Source organism: Panthera tigris, chromosome E3, assembly GCF_018350195.1.
Source record: "Panthera tigris isolate Pti1 chromosome E3, P.tigris_Pti1_mat1.1, whole genome shotgun sequence".
Taxonomy (NCBI): Eukaryota; Metazoa; Chordata; class Mammalia; order Carnivora; family Felidae; genus Panthera; species Panthera tigris.
The window spans coordinates 21616919-21633792 of NC_056675.1; the positions used below are offsets into that span (position 1 = coordinate 21616919).

The window sequence follows — 16874 nt, forward strand, 5'->3', positions numbered from 1 at the left end:
CCCCCCTTCACGGTCAGCCACACCAGATTTTCCCAGAGCGTGCGACAGTAGGACCCCCAGACGACAAGGTGTTCCCCCGCCACCCCTGGGGCCCTGATTGGAGCTGTTTAGATGGTCCCGCAGCGGGGGACAGACGGGGCGCCCCCGCAACACCCTTGGGGGACTTGAGAGGGTGCTCCCATAGCGAGGGACAAAAGGGGCGCCCCCGCGACACGCTTGGGGGCCTGAAGGGGGCTGCCCAGCTGCTCCCGCAGCGGTGGACAGAAAGGGCGCCCCCACGACACTCTTGGGGGCCTGGACAGGTTCGCCCGGACGCTCCTGCAGGAGCGGTTGGCGCCCAAGCCCCCCGGCGAAGGTACCTGAGGAGCAACCCCAAACGCGTCCGTTCCCACTGCCACAGACCCCTCCGCCAGGCAAAGGAGTCCCCCGTCTCTCTCCCTTTTCCGCCGCAGAAAGACCTTTGCACCCCCTCCCCAATAGTGTTCCTTCACCTCAGAGACGTCTCCCCGCCTCCCAGATCCACCGCTGAGGGACACCCCCCTTTTCCAGGCAGTTCCGCCGTCTCCCGCAAAAGGCCTGCTCGGCCCCCGACTGTGTCCCTCCGCCCCCGGGCAGTTCCTCCGCGCCCCCCTCATTCCTGAAGTCCCTCAGCGGCGAGTCGCTACGCTGCGCGCTCTCGCGAGAGTCCACCACGCAGCCCTCTCCCCCAGCCCCTCGCCCGCGAGGTAGCCTCCCCGGACCCCGCGGCGCGCGGTCGCGGGCGGCGCATGCGTGGCCGCGGCTCCCAGCGCCCCCCGCGCAGTCCGCGGGCGGAGCGGAGCAGGCCGTGCGCGCCGGGCCGACAGCCGCCCCCCGCGAAGCTTCGCTGGGTCCCCGCGGCTTCTCTCCCCTCAGGGGCGGAACCACCTCGCGGCCTTTCCTCGGCGTGCGGAGGTTTCCTGAGGACGGCCGGGACCGATTCGGGCCCGGAAGAGCCCGGCGCTGGCGTCGAACGCCGCCGGCCTCACCGGCTCCCGCAGCGGCCTGGGAGCGCCGCGGGGCTGAGCCTCGAACCCCGATCCCCGGGCCGGGCGGGGCCTGCACATCCGGCCCCACCCACCCGGGGTCTCGCCTCCGCAGAGCCCAGCCCCCTCCCGGCCCGGGCGGCCGCCCCCGCCCACCCTTGCTTCAGTTCCCCAGATTTTCTCCCAATCCCCTGCCCTGGGTCTTGGACACTGCACTAAAGAGATGCACCCCGGAAAACCCCATCTTCTTTGGAGGAGAGGCCGGGTTTGGGACCTTAGGGTACACATTCACCATTTCAAGCGCCTAGGATAGATTTGATTAATGAGCCTGGGGTACCCTGTTCCTGCTGACACTGCCGTTTTTCACGTCCCTACCCTCCCACACTTCCAAAATCATTAAGCAGGGAGCGTTCCGAGGATTGGGTTATTTGCGTCTACTTTGAGCTAGACGTGAGGTTGACCCCGGGGTTAGAGCATGGATGCATCCCTGGACCCTCAGATGGACGCACCCCTGGAGGTTGAGGGATGCTTAATAATGAAGGTAGAAAAGGACCCCGAGTGGGCATCGGAGCCCACTCTGGAAGGATCGGAGAGCTCTGAGTCTGAGACCTTTCGCAAATGCTTCAGGCAATTCTGTTACGAGGATGTGACTGGACCCCATGAAGCTTTCAGTAAACTCTGGGAACTTTGCTGCCGGTGGCTGAAGCCCGAAATGCGTTCCAAGGAGCAGATCCTTGAGCTGCTGGTGATTGAACAGTTTCTCACCATTTTGCCCGAGAAGATTCAGGCGTGGGCTCAGAAACAGTGTCCGGAAAGTGGAGAGGAGGCGGTGGCCCTGGTAATACATTTGGAGAAAGAGACTGGAAGACTAAGACAGCAGGTGAGAGAGGATTTTCCAAATTGTTTTTAGAACGAAGGGGATGGCTAAGGCAGGGGGGCCGGGGTGCCCTGCAGATAGGGCTTACTATGCAGGGATAAATGGTACTGAGAGACTTCTAAAGCGAATCAATTTGAAAGAGGACCAGGATTTCATATTAAACAGAAAAAAAAAAAAAAAAACAAAAAAACTTTGGTTAAAATATTATTTTGCAAAGGAAGCTAAACATTATACATCTAAGTGTTTGTATAGATCTCTGGCATTATCGTTCCCCCAAAAATTATATAAGGGAACACCACGTTATGCTTTGCAGGGTTGGACTTTTGTAGTTTGGTCCTAAAGAGGGCTATTTTTGCAACAACAACAACAACCAAAAAAAAAAGAAAGAAAGAAAGAAAGAAAGAAAGAAAGAAAGAAAGAAAGAAAGAAAGAAAGAAAGAAAGAAAGAAAGAAAGAAATGAAAGGAAAAAAGAAAGGACGGACTTCATCAGTTATCCCAGGGCTCTCTCTAGTCCTTTAATATTTCAATGTGTGTTTTCCAAAGTGCCCTCAGTGCCACCATCCTTGTCACTCTTGTCTAGCTTAACTGCCAGATCTTTGTTTGTCAGTGGCATTTCATGGTCTTCTAGTCATTTTCAAGAGCCTTTTCATTAACCTCATGAAATCCTGCAAGATTTGCAAGACTTGCAGTTTCACCTTGCACGGGATTTGCATTGTATAAAGACCTGCCTATCAGGCTGCTGTGTTGGTCAGGCATAGACACTACATGTGGAAATTAATTTTCTGTTTTCAGTTCACTAGTGAATTTATTTCTGTTCTGATAGCTTTCGCTTCTCTGTGAACCTAATAGATGGGAGAACTCCATATCTATGCTAATAACAAGGAGGCTCTGTATTTTACTCCTGCTAGATTTCCCCCCTCTGTATACTAATAAAGAGCACTCTCCTGCTCCCTTTCGCCTAGACTCCTGGACAGTACTGTTCACCCAATGCCCTTGGAGGCTCCATTGTGAATGGAGTGAAATTTTCGTTCCTTCTCACATCTTCTTTCCTTCTTTGATGTCTTCCTGGGGGAAATTTGGTCCTCTTCGGGCCCTGTTTTCCTCCCTCTTTCCATTATGGCATTGGTTTTATTTCCCAGGTTAGCAGTCCTGTGCACTCAGAGAAGCAGGTACCACTGGGAGCAGCATGGGAGGTAACGGACTTTCAGCCAGAGCAGGTGGAGACCCAACCCAGACTGGTGTCTCTGGAGGAAGCTGGAAGCCTCCGCTCAGGACGGGAGGAGCAGCTGAACTGGAAGAGAGAGCATCGGCCCTTACCCAAGAATGGTGAGAAGGACTCAGAGCATGCCCAGAGCAGAGACCATGGCAGATTTATTTTCTAGCCGTAATACTGTGACTGGTTCAGACTAGGATCCCCTCGGTACATATTTGAGAATAAATTAAATATTTGGGGAGCAAGACTTCATCAGCTTCAAGAGTTGGGAACACATGCAGCATAAGTAAAAGCCATCATGGGGATGGACTCTGGGAAAACTTGGCTTTCCCAGACTGGCCTCGAGGTCTTGCAGTGTAACTTAAGAATCTCCTTTCTGTAATCAGCTTGTGTTTTTCAGTCCTGCTGTGTGTATATGTGTATATGTTCTTGGCTGGCTATAAACAACTTTCAAAACTGTTTGGAAAGGGAAACAAGATATTTACTTTTTAAAAATTCCAGGGGCACTTGGGTGGCTCAGTCGGTTAAGCAAGCGTCTGACTTCCGCTCAGGTCATGATCTCACAGTCCGTGGGTTCGAGCCCCGCATTGGGCTCTGCTCTGACAGCTCGGAGCCTGGAGCCTGCTTCGGATTCTGTGTCTCCCTCTCTCTCTGCCTCTCCCCTGCTCACATTCTGTCTCTCTTGCTCTCAAAAATAAATAAACATAATTTTTTTTTTTAATTACAAGTAAGGCATCCCAGAAGTGGCATATGAGAGAGGTAAACAGTAAGATTTCATAGACAAGGGAACACAGGTTTCATAGCCACCCTGGGCATTAATAAGTCAAGTAGAAGGAAACTAAACACCCTGTCTTTCCCCGTCCACTGTAATCTCATCATCCCTGTAGTCTGGTATCAGGCCGAAAGAGAGGAATGGAAAGATCACTGAACCTACAGTAGGAGGCTTGGGTTTATATCTTCTTGTCTCTGCACCTGTCTCCATCTGTCCTTGGGCAAGTAATACGGAAGGGCGCATTAATGCATAGAGGTGAAGCGATTAGGCCTTAGAGGAAGACAACCCGACTCAAAACCTAGCTCTGCCATTCTTTATCTGTGTGGCCTTGGTCAGGTTACTAAGCTTCTCAAACTTTCCATTCTGTCATTTGTAAAAGGAAAATAATAAGGTGGTTAGTGTAGGTTAAATGAGGCAACGTAAACAGACCAGTACACAGTGGTGCTCAGTAAATGTCAGTTTCCTTTCTCCCGTAACAGCGCAATTATCTTTAAACTTCACATCTGTCTGGCTTACACAGTCCCTCACCAAGTGGCAAGATTCACTACTGTGCACCCAACCTCCTTACCTTTCCTGAAATTCACATTGTGGTAGAATTCATTGCAAATATTAATATTTTCTGAATTTCAAAGTTCACATGGATTACATGTTCTGAGTTACTGTAGCTGATAAGCTACCGTAAATTTATGGTGTTTCTGGGTTTTGACAGCTCAGGGTGATAATTCACAAAGTGGAAAAGTGTGTTCTGCGTTCTGTCGAGGTGCTTACGGGGACAGTGACACTGTGGTCGTGCTACTCCCCCTGCTCGGGTGCACACTGCCTCTGTAATAGCTCGCTGCAGGGGCGCCTGGGTGGCTCAGTTAGTCAGGAGTCAGACTCTTGATTTCCACTCAGGTCATGATCTCACGGTTCGTGAGTTTGAGCCCTGCATCAGGCTCTGCGTTGACAGTGCAGAGCCTGCTTGGGGGTCTCTGTCTCCCTCTCTCTCTGCCCCTCCGCTGCTCACTCTCTCTCTAAATAAATAAGTAAACTTAAAAAAAAATTTTTTTAATAGCTCGCTGCAAAACAAACTCCAAACAATATTTGCTTTTCCCCCTTTTTTGGTAAGAGTGAAGATCCTTTTTTGGATTTCTTCCGGTTAGCAAAAAGAGGTACTGATGTGTGTCTTTTGTAAAAGTAAAGTGGCATGACATGAACTTTTGAAAAGCAAGGGATACCTGTACTGTGTTTCCAAAGAAGTGGTTCAGTTTGCTTCTTTAGAAAGTGGTGGAACAAGCTTTTGAGTTCTCGACCACAGTAAAATCCATTCCAGAAGTTTTCCCTACGTAGTGAGTTGCAGAGTAGAAGTTAGACCACAGACTTTTGAGGGAGTGTATTGTGTGTTTGCCTGTCCAGGACTGTGTATCTATGTGTGCTAACTTGTTTAGCATATTGAAGCATTGAATGACTTATACTAGAGATTGCAAACTGGTAACTCACATGCCAAGTCAGACTTCTTTTGTTTCACCTGCAATGTGTTTTTGGTTTGGGGGTTTTATGCATTTGTTTGCTTTTAGTTCTAAGGTTTAAGATTTTTTTTTTAATTTTTTTTAACGTTTATTTATTTTTGAGACAGAGAGAGACAGAGCATGAATAGGGGAGGGGCAGAGAGAGAGGGAGACACAGAATCTGAAACAGGCTCCAGGCTCTGAGCTGTCAGCACAGAGCCCGACACGGGGCTCGAACTCACGGACCGTGAGATGATGACCTGAGCCGAAGTCAGACACTTAACCGACCAAGCCACCCAGGCTCCCCTAAGATTTTTTAAAAATATTTATTTACTTTTGAGAGAGAGAGAGAGTACGCATGCACCCATGTGTGCAAGCCAGGGAGGGAGAGAGAGGGAGAGGGAGACAGAGGATCCGAAGCAGGGCTCAGACTCACAAACCATGAGATCATGACCTGAGCTGAAGTTGGACGCTTAACCAATTGAGCCTCCCAGGTTTAAGGTTTTTGAGATTTCATAGAAAAGTCCAGATTTCTGGCTTCTCCTGAAAAATATTAGAAGTCCTGACTATCACAGTGAAGCATCAACTGGGACTGGGCATTGGCCACACCTTTTCAGTGGTGTACGTGCTCTCCAGGTCCCCCATTCCTTACCTGGCCCCTTTCATAATCTGCTTTGCCTGCTAACTCCCTGAAAGCGTTCGCATCTGTGAGCCCTGCTTTAGGGTACCCCGGTTTCGGGCATTTGTTCTGAACTCACTGATGAAATGATCAATTTCTATTTACTGGGTTTTTTTTTTTTATTTTATATATGTGTGTGTGTGTGTATATACATACGTATATATATACGTATATGTGTGTATATATATATGTGTGTGTGTATATATATACGTATATATATGTACGTATACACACACACACACGTTCATTTCTTAAAAGGAGAAGCTGCACGAATTAAAGGGCCGGAGCCCAGAACCCTAATTGTTTCTCTCTCTCCTTACAGCTCGGCCTTCTCCCTGGCTTCCTGTCCCTGCTACTGAATGGAACAACATAGGTCAGGAAGGAACAACCACACCACTACCTGTTGTGTCTCAGGTAAATTGTAGATCTTCTCTCTGCCTTCCTAGAGTATCCAGTCACAAGGACTTCCGTGCCTTCACTGCCCTCAAACTTCTACACCCCCTCTAAGAGACTCCCCCCAACCCCCTACCCCCTACCCCTTTTGCAGAGAAGACCGGACCCAGCCTTCTGAGTAATGAGACTCCTTGCTGGATCATCTGTCTTATGACCCTTTATAACATCTGCTTCATCTGGCACATCATACACACTTGGTTCCCTGATTTTAATTCTCCCTTAGGGCCCTCCCTTCTGTGTTTCCTCCATGACCATTCACCCTTTAAAGACCCACGTGGTTATCTCGGTAGTCATTGCTGTTGTTGTTACAGGGGCCGGTGAAAGATGTCCGCGTGGCGAGAGGCTTTTCCTACAAAAAGAGCGTACATCAGGTTCCCGTTCACAGAGACCTGTACCGGGATATTAGGAAAGAGAGTGCTGGGAACATGGTCTCCCTGGGTAAGGATTCTTTCCCTTTGCACATAAAAGATTTGGGGATTTTTTTATATCTTTATTTCTACCAATAATACAATCATTAAAATGTCAACACTTAAAGGACCTCCATGCTGTCTAATCATTTCTGTGGCCTGGTTTACCAGACCTAGTCCTCTCTTGTCCATGCTGTCTTAACTCATTCATTCATTCCTCCCTTCCAGTTTAGAATATATGCATATTCTTCTAACTTAGGGGTGAAGACATTGGCAAGGGGTTATATAGGACTGTCATATTTGTATTACTTAAATATAAGCTTACAGATACCACTGGACTAATAGTACCGTAAAGTCACAAGGTCTTTGTAAGATTTGTTTTTGTTTAACTGTAGCAACCCAACACTTTGCACATAGTGGGACACACGGGTGGGTGCCCAGCAAATATTTGTTGGATGGATGGAAATCTTACAGATGAAAGGAAAAAAGTAATTTCAGTACAATTCAACACAATACAATTTCAATACCTTGGTAGTGTGCTGTGAGTTATTTGAATAGTACAAATTTACAGGCACAAGTAACCACTGAAGTGTCACTTTACAAGCAGACTTCTGAAGGATTATGTCACCTGCATTAGTAGTGGGGACAAGTACAGTTCATTTATACGTAAGCTGAAAGTCGAAGACTGCTTGTTAATAAAATTACAGGCCCGAAATGTGCACTGATCCACACTAGACACGTTATAGATATGTGTTAATAGGGTAGCGGCTATTTAAATTTGTACAATTAATTAAAATTAAATAAAGTTAACAGTTTTAGTTCCTCAGGGGCAGTAGTCGTGGTTAGGACATTTGATAGCCGTGTTGGAAAGCACAGTTAGAGGTCACTGCTGTCATCACAGAAAGTTCCGTTGGACACGCTGCCTGTAGACACTGAAGTATAGAGACTATAAAGTGGACTATGTCAAGCCGAATAAAAAAGATAACACCAACAGTTGTTTGTAATCAGAAGGCAACTAAGTCCTCTGAGAATGACCAACATAGGTTGCCACACCCTGGTGGCAAAGCGGTCTTCCCGTAGCAGCAGGCACCCAGCGTCCTGCCAGGGTTTCACGCAGGCCTTTCTTGGTGTGACCTTGGAGCGTGCATCCGGGCCTTGGAGGGTGCCGTGAGAGCCCTGAGTAAAGTGCCACTGGCGGGCTGGGGGTCATCCTCTGAGAATTCAGATTTAGCCAGCTGATCCTTGAACAAGATAGTTTGAACTCCATGGGTCCACTTCTATGGGGATTTTTTTTCGATAAATACCGTCCAGTATCTATCCAAAGTACTCACAGTTAACTTAGTTAATGTATTTTCCCTTCCTTAAGATTTTCTTAATAACCTTTTCTTTTCTCTGACTTACTTCATTATGGGAATACAGTACGTAATCTATATAACATACAGAATACATATTAATAGGCTGTTTATGATATCGGTAAGGCTTCCAGTCAACACTAAGCTATTAATAGTTAAGTTTTGGGGGAGTCAGAAGCTATACACAAATTTTTTTACTATGGGGCATTGGTTCCCCCAGCCCCCACTTTGTTCAGGGTCAGTAGTGATTACATGTGGAAAGGCCCAGGCCCGGAGACAGCTGCCCCAATCTTTTATCATAGATTGTAAACGGATGACTCATAGGCCGAATCTAGCCTATACACACATTCTGGCCTTGCACAGAGTTTTAATTTAAAATTAGTTTGTAAATCTGGATTTCCTGTGTATCTTGAAAAATCAAATGTCAGGCACCCCGGGCCCACCTTCTCACATAGCAACAATCCGCCAGAGCTGAATCAAGGAGCTGGTGCTGAACTGCCACATTTCTCCCTCAGTTGCATTGCCTGCCTGGTCCTTATTGTGGATATTTGAGCTTTCATTATTCCTACACTTCCTATATCAAGTAAAAATAAAGAACTCCATCCCCGGGGTTCTTTCAGAAAGGATTTGCTGTGATGCTCCTTCCCTTGAGAATTCCATGGAGTTTCTGTGTGTATTACCTAGAGGAAGAAAGGTGAATTTTATTACAATACCTATTGGGCATTGGATACTTCACAGGCGATCATTTACTTAATATTCCCAGCACTTCTGTGAATAGAGGCCATCATTCCCTAGGAAGCTGAAGCTCAGAGATTGAGAAAGTTTCCCTGGTAATGGAGCCAGGGTTCACGTTTAAGACCCGTTACCCGTTGATCTCCATAGTGCTGTAATGCAACAGATTGTCGGTATGCTTCCCTGGCCTCCTGTCTCTTCCTATTAACCTTGTCAGATGTATCCACAAATTCTTGCCTTCTCGCCTGTCCTAGCCCCAGTGTGTGTGTGTGTGTGTGTGTGTGTGTGTGTGTGTGTGTGTGTGTGTATGTGTGTGCGTGCACGCGCGCATGCGTGCACGTGCGGGTTGGAGTGGGGGTATGTGGTGGGCAGATACGAACACACTTTGTTTTATAAGTAACAAATACTGGTTAGGAGCAGACACTGAAACTAATACGACGTTAGACACTGAGAGGAAATCAAAGGTAATAAACTGTATGTGTCTTAACCTTAAAGACTTTCCCTTAAGAACTAGCTGGAGAAAGAGGTGGTGCATATGTGAGAAATAAAATGATAATGTCAGTTACTAGATGATTGTGACAAAGAAGAGAGGGGTCAGAATAACTATATACTGCACCGTAAGTAGTAGCAATAACTGTACTGCACACTGTCATGGTTGAGGAAGTTTCTAAAAGAGAAGGGGGTTGGACAAGACCTTTCAAGGATAGGTGTGAACAGGTGTCCAGGACATCACGCTATGGCAGCAGATCAGGCTGTGCGGCTATGGCCTCCGTGTTCAGCATGGAATGTATTTCTCTCCCTGTAGGAAGTACCGTGTCCGTGTCTAACAAGATTGCCCGGTTGGAGCAAAGAAAGGAGCCATGGACCCTAGGTGTACACTCTTCTAACAAAAGGAGTATTCTCCGAAGCAACTACATCAAGGAAAAGCCGGTTCACGCGACTCAGATCCCCGCGCGCAGTGCGGGGCGAATGTGGGGCGAGCAGCAGCACTGGGGTTTGGAAGACGAGAAAATAGCAGGCGTGCACTGGAGCTATGAGGAGACGAAGACGTTCCTCGCGATTCTCAAGGAGTCTCGCTTTTATGAAACGCTGCAGGCTTGTCCCCGGAACAGCCAGGTGTACGGGGCCGTGGCCGAGTGGCTGCGCGAGTGCGGCTTCCTCCGGACGCCGGAGCAGTGCCGGACCAAGTTCAAAAGTCTCCAGAAGAGCTACCGGAAGGTGAGAAACGGCCACGTGCTGGAACCCTGTGCCTTCTTTGAGGACATGGACGCCCTGTTGAACCCCGCAGCCCATGCTTCAGCCGCTGATAAGCCAAAGGAGATTATCTCTCTCCCCAGACTAAAGAGAGTTGATGTCAATGCTAAAGAACAGACCAGTTTGTTGGAGGAGGAGGAAGCCGCAGAGGCATCCGATGGTGACGAGAGGGGTGTTGCGTTCATCCGGAAGTCTGAGATTCGTGGCGCCCCTGTCTTGTTCCAGAACCTGAGCGGTAAGGACTGTGCTCTTTGCTTTGGGTGTGAAAATGGATGATACGGGTTTGTGGTAGCAGGAGTAGACCAGAGGCAGCCAAACCCGGGGACCGCTGGCCTGTGCCTCTTGCCCCCCATCGCTGAAAGTACTCTGGGAGGGGGGTTGTTGCTGCAAAGGTCCGTTCTCGGGCTAGAGCGCAGCATGGATTTGCGTATTTGGAGCCTGTGGAAGGAGGATAGGTGGAGTCCAAGGACAGTGAGGAATCCAGCATCTGAGCCTTATGTAAAGCAGCTAGCAGAATTGCAGTATAATAAGTCAAAGATACGGTGTTGCACTGTCTAGGATAAGTAGCATAAGAATGTATAACAAAAAAAACGTGAAAAGTGGAATTGTAGAAAAAGGCAAGAAAGGAAAGAAAAAAGAACACAAAGTAGACGAGTCAAATGAAAAACACAGTAAAATGGTAAATGTAAATCCAAATACATCATTCGTTACAAACGTAAAAGACTAAGATGACCAGTCGTCTAAAAAAGCAATTAAATATAGCCTACAAGAGATACATGTGAAGACCAGAGGCCTTGAAATTAAAAGATAGAAAAAGATACACAACATACCATGTAAACGGAGGCTGATGTTGAAATCTGGGGACTGGGAACATGCAGAACTAAAGTGGCAGTTAGTGACTGTGTGACAGTAAGCACATCGTGTAAGAACTTGGAGCTTCAGTTTTCTCATCAGTAAACTGCAACTGAGGATTCCAGGGTTGTTAGTGTGAAATGAGATAATAGATAAAAAAAATCGATGATGGCATTCCGCAAATGTTAACTGCGGGGAGGCATTGCCTGGTGTCACTTTCCTCATGGAAAGTTTCTCCACTCCGCCTGTCGAAAAGGTGGTGAATTCTTAGGGTGGAAAGATAAATCCAGGAAGGAGAGCCGCCGGGGGCGGGGGGGGGGGGTGGGTGTCCTCATGACCGCATCTGTTCAAGGGAGACAGCTCAGGAAAAGACGGGAAGATACCTCGTACCCGTACAGGTGCTCAGCAGTCTGGAAATCCATAGACACGGGGACGGGCCCAGACTCGGGAAAGCAGTGCCCGCCCTGGAGGAGGCCACTTGGTGAGACTGAGGACAGAAGTGACTTCATCTTACAAAACGCACAGAAAGCACAGTTTAACAAACTGTATTCAGACACGTCCTGAAAAGGTTTACTCTGCTGTAACAGCACAGCGTCTGCCTATCTTGCAGATCATTTCCTCTCTCCAAGTAGAGGACTCAGGGACATCAAAGACTACTCTGGACACAGTTGTAGTCTTCAAGGAAGGCTGGCTAAAAACGTGTCCTGATCTGTTATTCTTAATCATTTAGAGAAGATAGCTGTATCCTCAGTTGACCGCCATAGCCATGGCAGATTTGGGGGACTGCGTTCTTACTCTGCCAAGGAAACTTTGATATCAGTTTATCAATTTCAATTTCAAAATCCCATTGGGATTTAGACCTTACAGATTCATTTGGGAATTGATGTCTGTACAGTTTGAGTCTTCCTATCCAGAAACGGAGTGTCTTTCCATTTTTTTTTTCAACATTTTTTTTTTGGGGGGGACAGAGAGAGACAGAGCATGAACGGGGGAGGGGCAGAGAGAGAGGGAGACCCAGAATCGGAAACAGGCTCCAGGCTCCGAGCCATCAGCCCAGAGCCTGACGCGGGGCTCGAACTCACGGACCGCGAGATCGTGACCTGGCTGAAGTCGGACGCTTAACTGACTGCGCCACCCAGGCGCCCCTTTCCATTTTTTTATAGTTTATTTATGTCTTTCAGTAAATTACAGATTTTTTTTTTTATATAGACCCTCTCCTTTATTTTGCACATCTTATTCCCAGGCATATCATAGTTCCTATTGCCACAGTGAAGGGGATTTGCTTTCTTTTACTCCTTATATTTAGAGGCTATAGACTCTTTTTCTTACCTCTTTGAACTTTATCCTTCCCTGGCAGGTGTGCACTGGGGCTACGAGGAAACCAAGACTTTTCTTGATATCCTGCGGGAGACTCGATTCTACGAAGCCCTCCAAGCCTGTCATCGGAAGAGCAAGCTGTACGGGGCCGTGGCTGAACAACTCCGGGAGTGCGGCTTCCTCCGGACGCCGGAGCAGTGCCGGACCAAGTTCAAAAGCCTCCAGAAGAGCTACCGCAAAGTGAAAAACGGTCACGTGCTGGAGTCCTGTGCGTTCTACAAGGAGATGGACGCGCTGATCAACTCTCGGGCCGCTGCCCCTTCCGCCGACACTCCAGAGGAAGTCCCATCACCCTCAGGGCAGGAGAGAGAGGAGGTTGAGATGGAGTCCCAGGAACCCACAGGCTGGGAACCTGAGGAGACCTCACAGGAGGCAACGGGAGAAGATTCTGGCAGCGAGAGAACGAGTGAGGAGGAAATCGTACACGAGTCGGAATTCCAGGGGCCCCCGGGTCTACTGCAAAGCCCGAGCGGTAAGGACCATCAGGGGAAAGTGGGATTTACTGAGAAATCGGTAGCTCTGGCATTTTGCTTGTGAGTATGTATTCATTCCACATTTGAGTGCCCTGTGTTACATGAGGAACAGGGGATATAGCAGCAAATAAAACACAGTCTCTTTTCTCATGGCGCTTCTATTCAGGGAAGGAGCTTACATTCTAGGGATTCAGTCTGTGGGATCTCAGCCTCAGTGTTGGTCTGTACGGGCCCATGTTTCACCTCTCCTGAAAATCCTGTGCGGAAGAAGAACTTGGAATTACACATGACATATGTGGAACAAAAACTCAGAGCAAGTAGGCTGAAAACACAGACATCTCAGTTCTCTGTGATGTGCGTGAGGAAGAGGCTAGGCAGCGACAAAACGAGAGAGAGACTCTGTTCTGGTTCTCAGCCCCGCAGCCCCACCTGCGTGTTTCCCTGCTGACTGCTGGTACCCTCGCAGGCGTCTACCTCTGCAGCGGCCCAGACCTAAAATTTTCAAAACTAAGTCACCGTCTTTCTTCCCACACCTTGGGTCTTTCCTGTGTCCTCTCACATCCAGCCTGAACACATTAGAGACGTTTCTGATGCTTTCTCCCTCATATACATCGAAGCAGGTAACACTTTTTTGTGAACGGTTCTGGAACTTCTGTTCCCGCTTTAGTCAGCACAGCCACTGCTCTGGTTCAGCCTTTTTCTGTCTCTGGCCTAGACTTTTGTAAAAGTCTCCAAACCAGGTTCCCCCATCAGTCTTGTGTTAAGTTCCACAGCCACCCTCAGTCTGAGCTCCTCTTTCTGTGCTTACCTGTTACCATCTTCCTTCCAGCACTCTATGCTTATTCAAAACAAACGCTAGAGAAGGAACATACGTATGTTTTCTGCTAGTGTTTACGTGGGAAATTGTAGTTTGAAGGCTGAAACCATTAAGCGCGACATGACCCTGGTTTCGATTACTGGAAACAGAGTCCTTTGGTGCCATCCCTCATGAATCTCATTTTTTAAATCGAGCTACAGACCTGTCCATGAATTGTCAGATTCTGTCAGAGCCAATCGTGAGGCTATGACTTCCTCCAAACCCCAGGATGATGTTGGACCCAGTGAGGTTGCTTCAGAAGAACTGCAGAATGAAAGAAGATGATGGCATGGTTAGGGCTTTCCCTTAATGGACCAACTGATGGATGCCCTCCTCTCCCCAACCCATGCCACAGCCACCAAACTTGGGAGGGAGGGATATCTGCAGTTTTAACTCTGTGCTTGAAAGGAGAGGGGTGCGTGCAAGGAGAGGGGTGCGTGCAGGGAGAGGGGTGTGTACAGGGAGAGGCGTGTTGAAACTGGCAAGTAGAAACAAGGCAGCACAGCAAAGTGCTGAGGAACGAGGGTTTGGGGGTAATACAAGCCTGGATGGAATAATATGATGTCTGGAATTTGATTCAAAATAATCTGGGTAGGGGCACCAGGGTGGTTCAGTCAGCTGAGTGTCCGGCTCTTGATTTCAGCTCAGGTCATGATCCCAGGGTTGTGGGACTGAGCCCTGCGTTGGGCTCTACACTGACAGCACAGAGCCTGCTTGGGATTCTCTCTCCCTCTGCCCTTCTTCCCTGCTCATGCATGCACATGCTCTCCCTCTCTTTCCCTCCCTCTCTTTAAAAAAAAAAAAAAAATAAATAATAATAATAATAATGACCTGGGTAGAGGGAGCAGGAAGCAGGTGGGAATAGAGGTGAAATTAGATTGACCAGAAGTAGGTCATTGTCAAAGCCAGGTGAGTGGTTTGTGGAGGTTCATGTTACATACCATAGTCTCTACTTTGCTACATGTTTGAATTTTCCATAATAAAAAGTTAATACAGAACCACATAGTTAATAAGTGACCAGGATGCAATCTGAACCAGGGCTGTGTGATTCCAAAGCCTGTGTCTTTCCACCACCTCACTCTGTCTGTTCGAGCAGACTTCCTGGAAAGCTGGCATCCAGGATGCACCTTACAGTGTGTATGGGGCGTGGGTGAAAGCGTGAGGGAAGGTAATTCCACTTTGGGGAAGGGGATGGAGAGAATTAAGATTTGAGCCCGTGTGGCCCGTGTGCGAGACAGCCAGAGAAAAGCAGTGACAAAGACCATTTGGGGAGGAGAAAGAAACGTGATCAGATATTGATGCACTTGGAGGTCCATTGAGGAACCTGGGCACTGGACTCTGCTCTGAACACTAGTGCCACACGGGGTGTGTGAGCGCAGATGTGAAATTTTGAAAGCAGGGTGGGAGGGAGTGGAACTTGGGGAGAAAGCTGAGCTGGTCCCGTGTGACTCAGGACACGGACGGGGAATAACAGTTTGCTTTGGAAAACATTTCTGGAAGCCTCCTTTGTACGAGGTGTTGCTGGCTATGGGTGGAACAGAGTGCACATAAGGCGTAATGAATCAGAGAAGGGTAACAGGGCTTAAGAGGCCCGAGGACAATACAGGGATCCTAACAAAGCCTCGTAGGCCGTGTTGCTTATGTTAATATGGGACCGCTCGGAAATCTTTCTCGTCTTTCGTTTCTTTCTTCCTTTCCAGATTTTGAAATTGGACGTAGTATCAAGGAGGATGCAACACAGGTAATCTACAAGGACACGGAACAGCATCGGGCACTGATAGAAAAGTCTAAGAGGGTTGTTTCCCAGAACGCTGATCCAGGTAAATACCGGAAAAGGGAATGCATCTCAGGAAGACAGTGGGAAAGCCTTCAAGCGGTCAGGCAGGGAAAGCTGATGTCTCAGCCTCGAGATTCAGGGAGAGCCGCAGCGCATCCGAGGCCTTTGGTGGGGAGGAGACCCTACCGGCTTCTCAAATACGGAGACGGCTTCGGGAGGAATGCTCGTCTGATGTGCCGGGTCACCCACCAGAAGGAAAACCCTTACCAGTGCGGTGTCTGCGGGAAGTGCTTCGGCAGAAGCAGGAGCCTAATCAGACACCAAAGAATCCACACGGGAGAAAAGCCGTTCAAGTGTCTTGACTGTGGGAAAAGCTTTAACGACTCCTCCAACTTTGGTGCCCACCAGAGAATCCACACGGGGGAGAAACCCTACAGGTGCGGAGAGTGTGGAAAGTGCTTCAGTCAGAGCTCCAGCCTCATCATCCACCAGAGGACGCACACGGGAGAGAAGCCTTATCAGTGCGGGGAGTGCGGGAAGAGCTTCACCAACAGCTCCCATTTCAGCGCCCACCGCAGGGTGCACACTGGCGAGAACCCCTACAAATGTGCGGACTGTGAAAAAAGCTTCAATAACTGTACGAGGTTTCGCGAGCACCGGAGGATACACACCGGAGAGAAGCCCTACGGCTGTGCCCAGTGTGGCAAACGTTTCAGTAAGAGCTCTGTCCTCGCCAAGCATCGGGAGGTTCATTCCAGAGAGAAGCTTCTGCCACACCCACCGCCCGCCTGTGCCCTGGAGAGCCCGCCTAAGGGAAAGACTGATGACTTCAGGAAAACGTTTTGACGTTGACGTCTCCTCCTCCTAACGTGAACGTGCCCCTTTAGTCGTTTCACCCCATCTCATCCTCGGAAGCGATCTTTTCTTAGCTCGGGAGGGTGATTCCCGAGGCCAGCTTGACAATATAAATAAACCAAGGGCCTGCCCCGCGTCCTCACCTCTGCCTCTGACTTGAGCTATCCGTTCCTCTCCTTCTGTGCGTCTCAACGTCTCCCTTGGCCAAGTGGGGAGGACATCTGTCAGGGTTCAGAACGGCGGCCCCTTCGGCATGTCAAGGCCTCTGCTGCGGGACTGCCGAGTCCAGCAACATTCAAGGTCCCTCCGCGCTGTGAAAGTTGTTTTCGAGCGGACCCAACCTGCCGAAGGTTTCCCGTTGTCCACCGCGTGGGATCCTGGATGCAACTTGATCCCAGATTTCTTTTGGGGGTAGAACTTTCAGGAGTCTGATCAGGATGACATCGCATGCAT

At 48.7% G+C, this 16874-nt stretch overlaps 1 protein-coding gene across 1 annotated transcript; it reads left to right on the forward strand.

The window, feature by feature from the left end:
* Window positions 1-1131: 1131 nt before the first annotated feature.
* On the forward strand, window positions 1132-16576 carry ZKSCAN2 (zinc finger with KRAB and SCAN domains 2). Its single transcript, XM_007084086.3, has 7 exons — window positions 1132-1884; window positions 3022-3208; window positions 6356-6447; window positions 6798-6924; window positions 9783-10466; window positions 12441-12932; window positions 15490-16576. Exons 1-7 carry the CDS (start codon window positions 1480-1482, stop codon window positions 16410-16412), a joined length of 2910 nt encoding a protein of 969 aa, XP_007084148.2. The 5' UTR covers window positions 1132-1479; the 3' UTR covers window positions 16413-16576.
* The last annotated feature ends 298 nt before the right edge of the window (window positions 16577-16874 follow it).

What these genes read in the sequence shown, in the direction of transcription:
- ZKSCAN2 (XM_007084086.3), top strand. Translation starts at nt 1,480, where the DNA reads ATGGATGCATCCCTGGACCCTCAGATGGACGCACCCCTGGAGGTTGAG. An exon ending in TCGGCCCTTACCCAAGAATG is followed by an intron (nt 3,209 to 6,355) that starts GTGAGAAGGACT and finishes CTCTCCTTACAG; the next exon opens with CTCGGCCTTCTCCCTGGCTT. An exon ending in TGGGAACATGGTCTCCCTGG is followed by an intron (nt 6,925 to 9,782) that starts GTAAGGATTCTT and finishes CTCTCCCTGTAG; the next exon opens with GAAGTACCGTGTCCGTGTCT.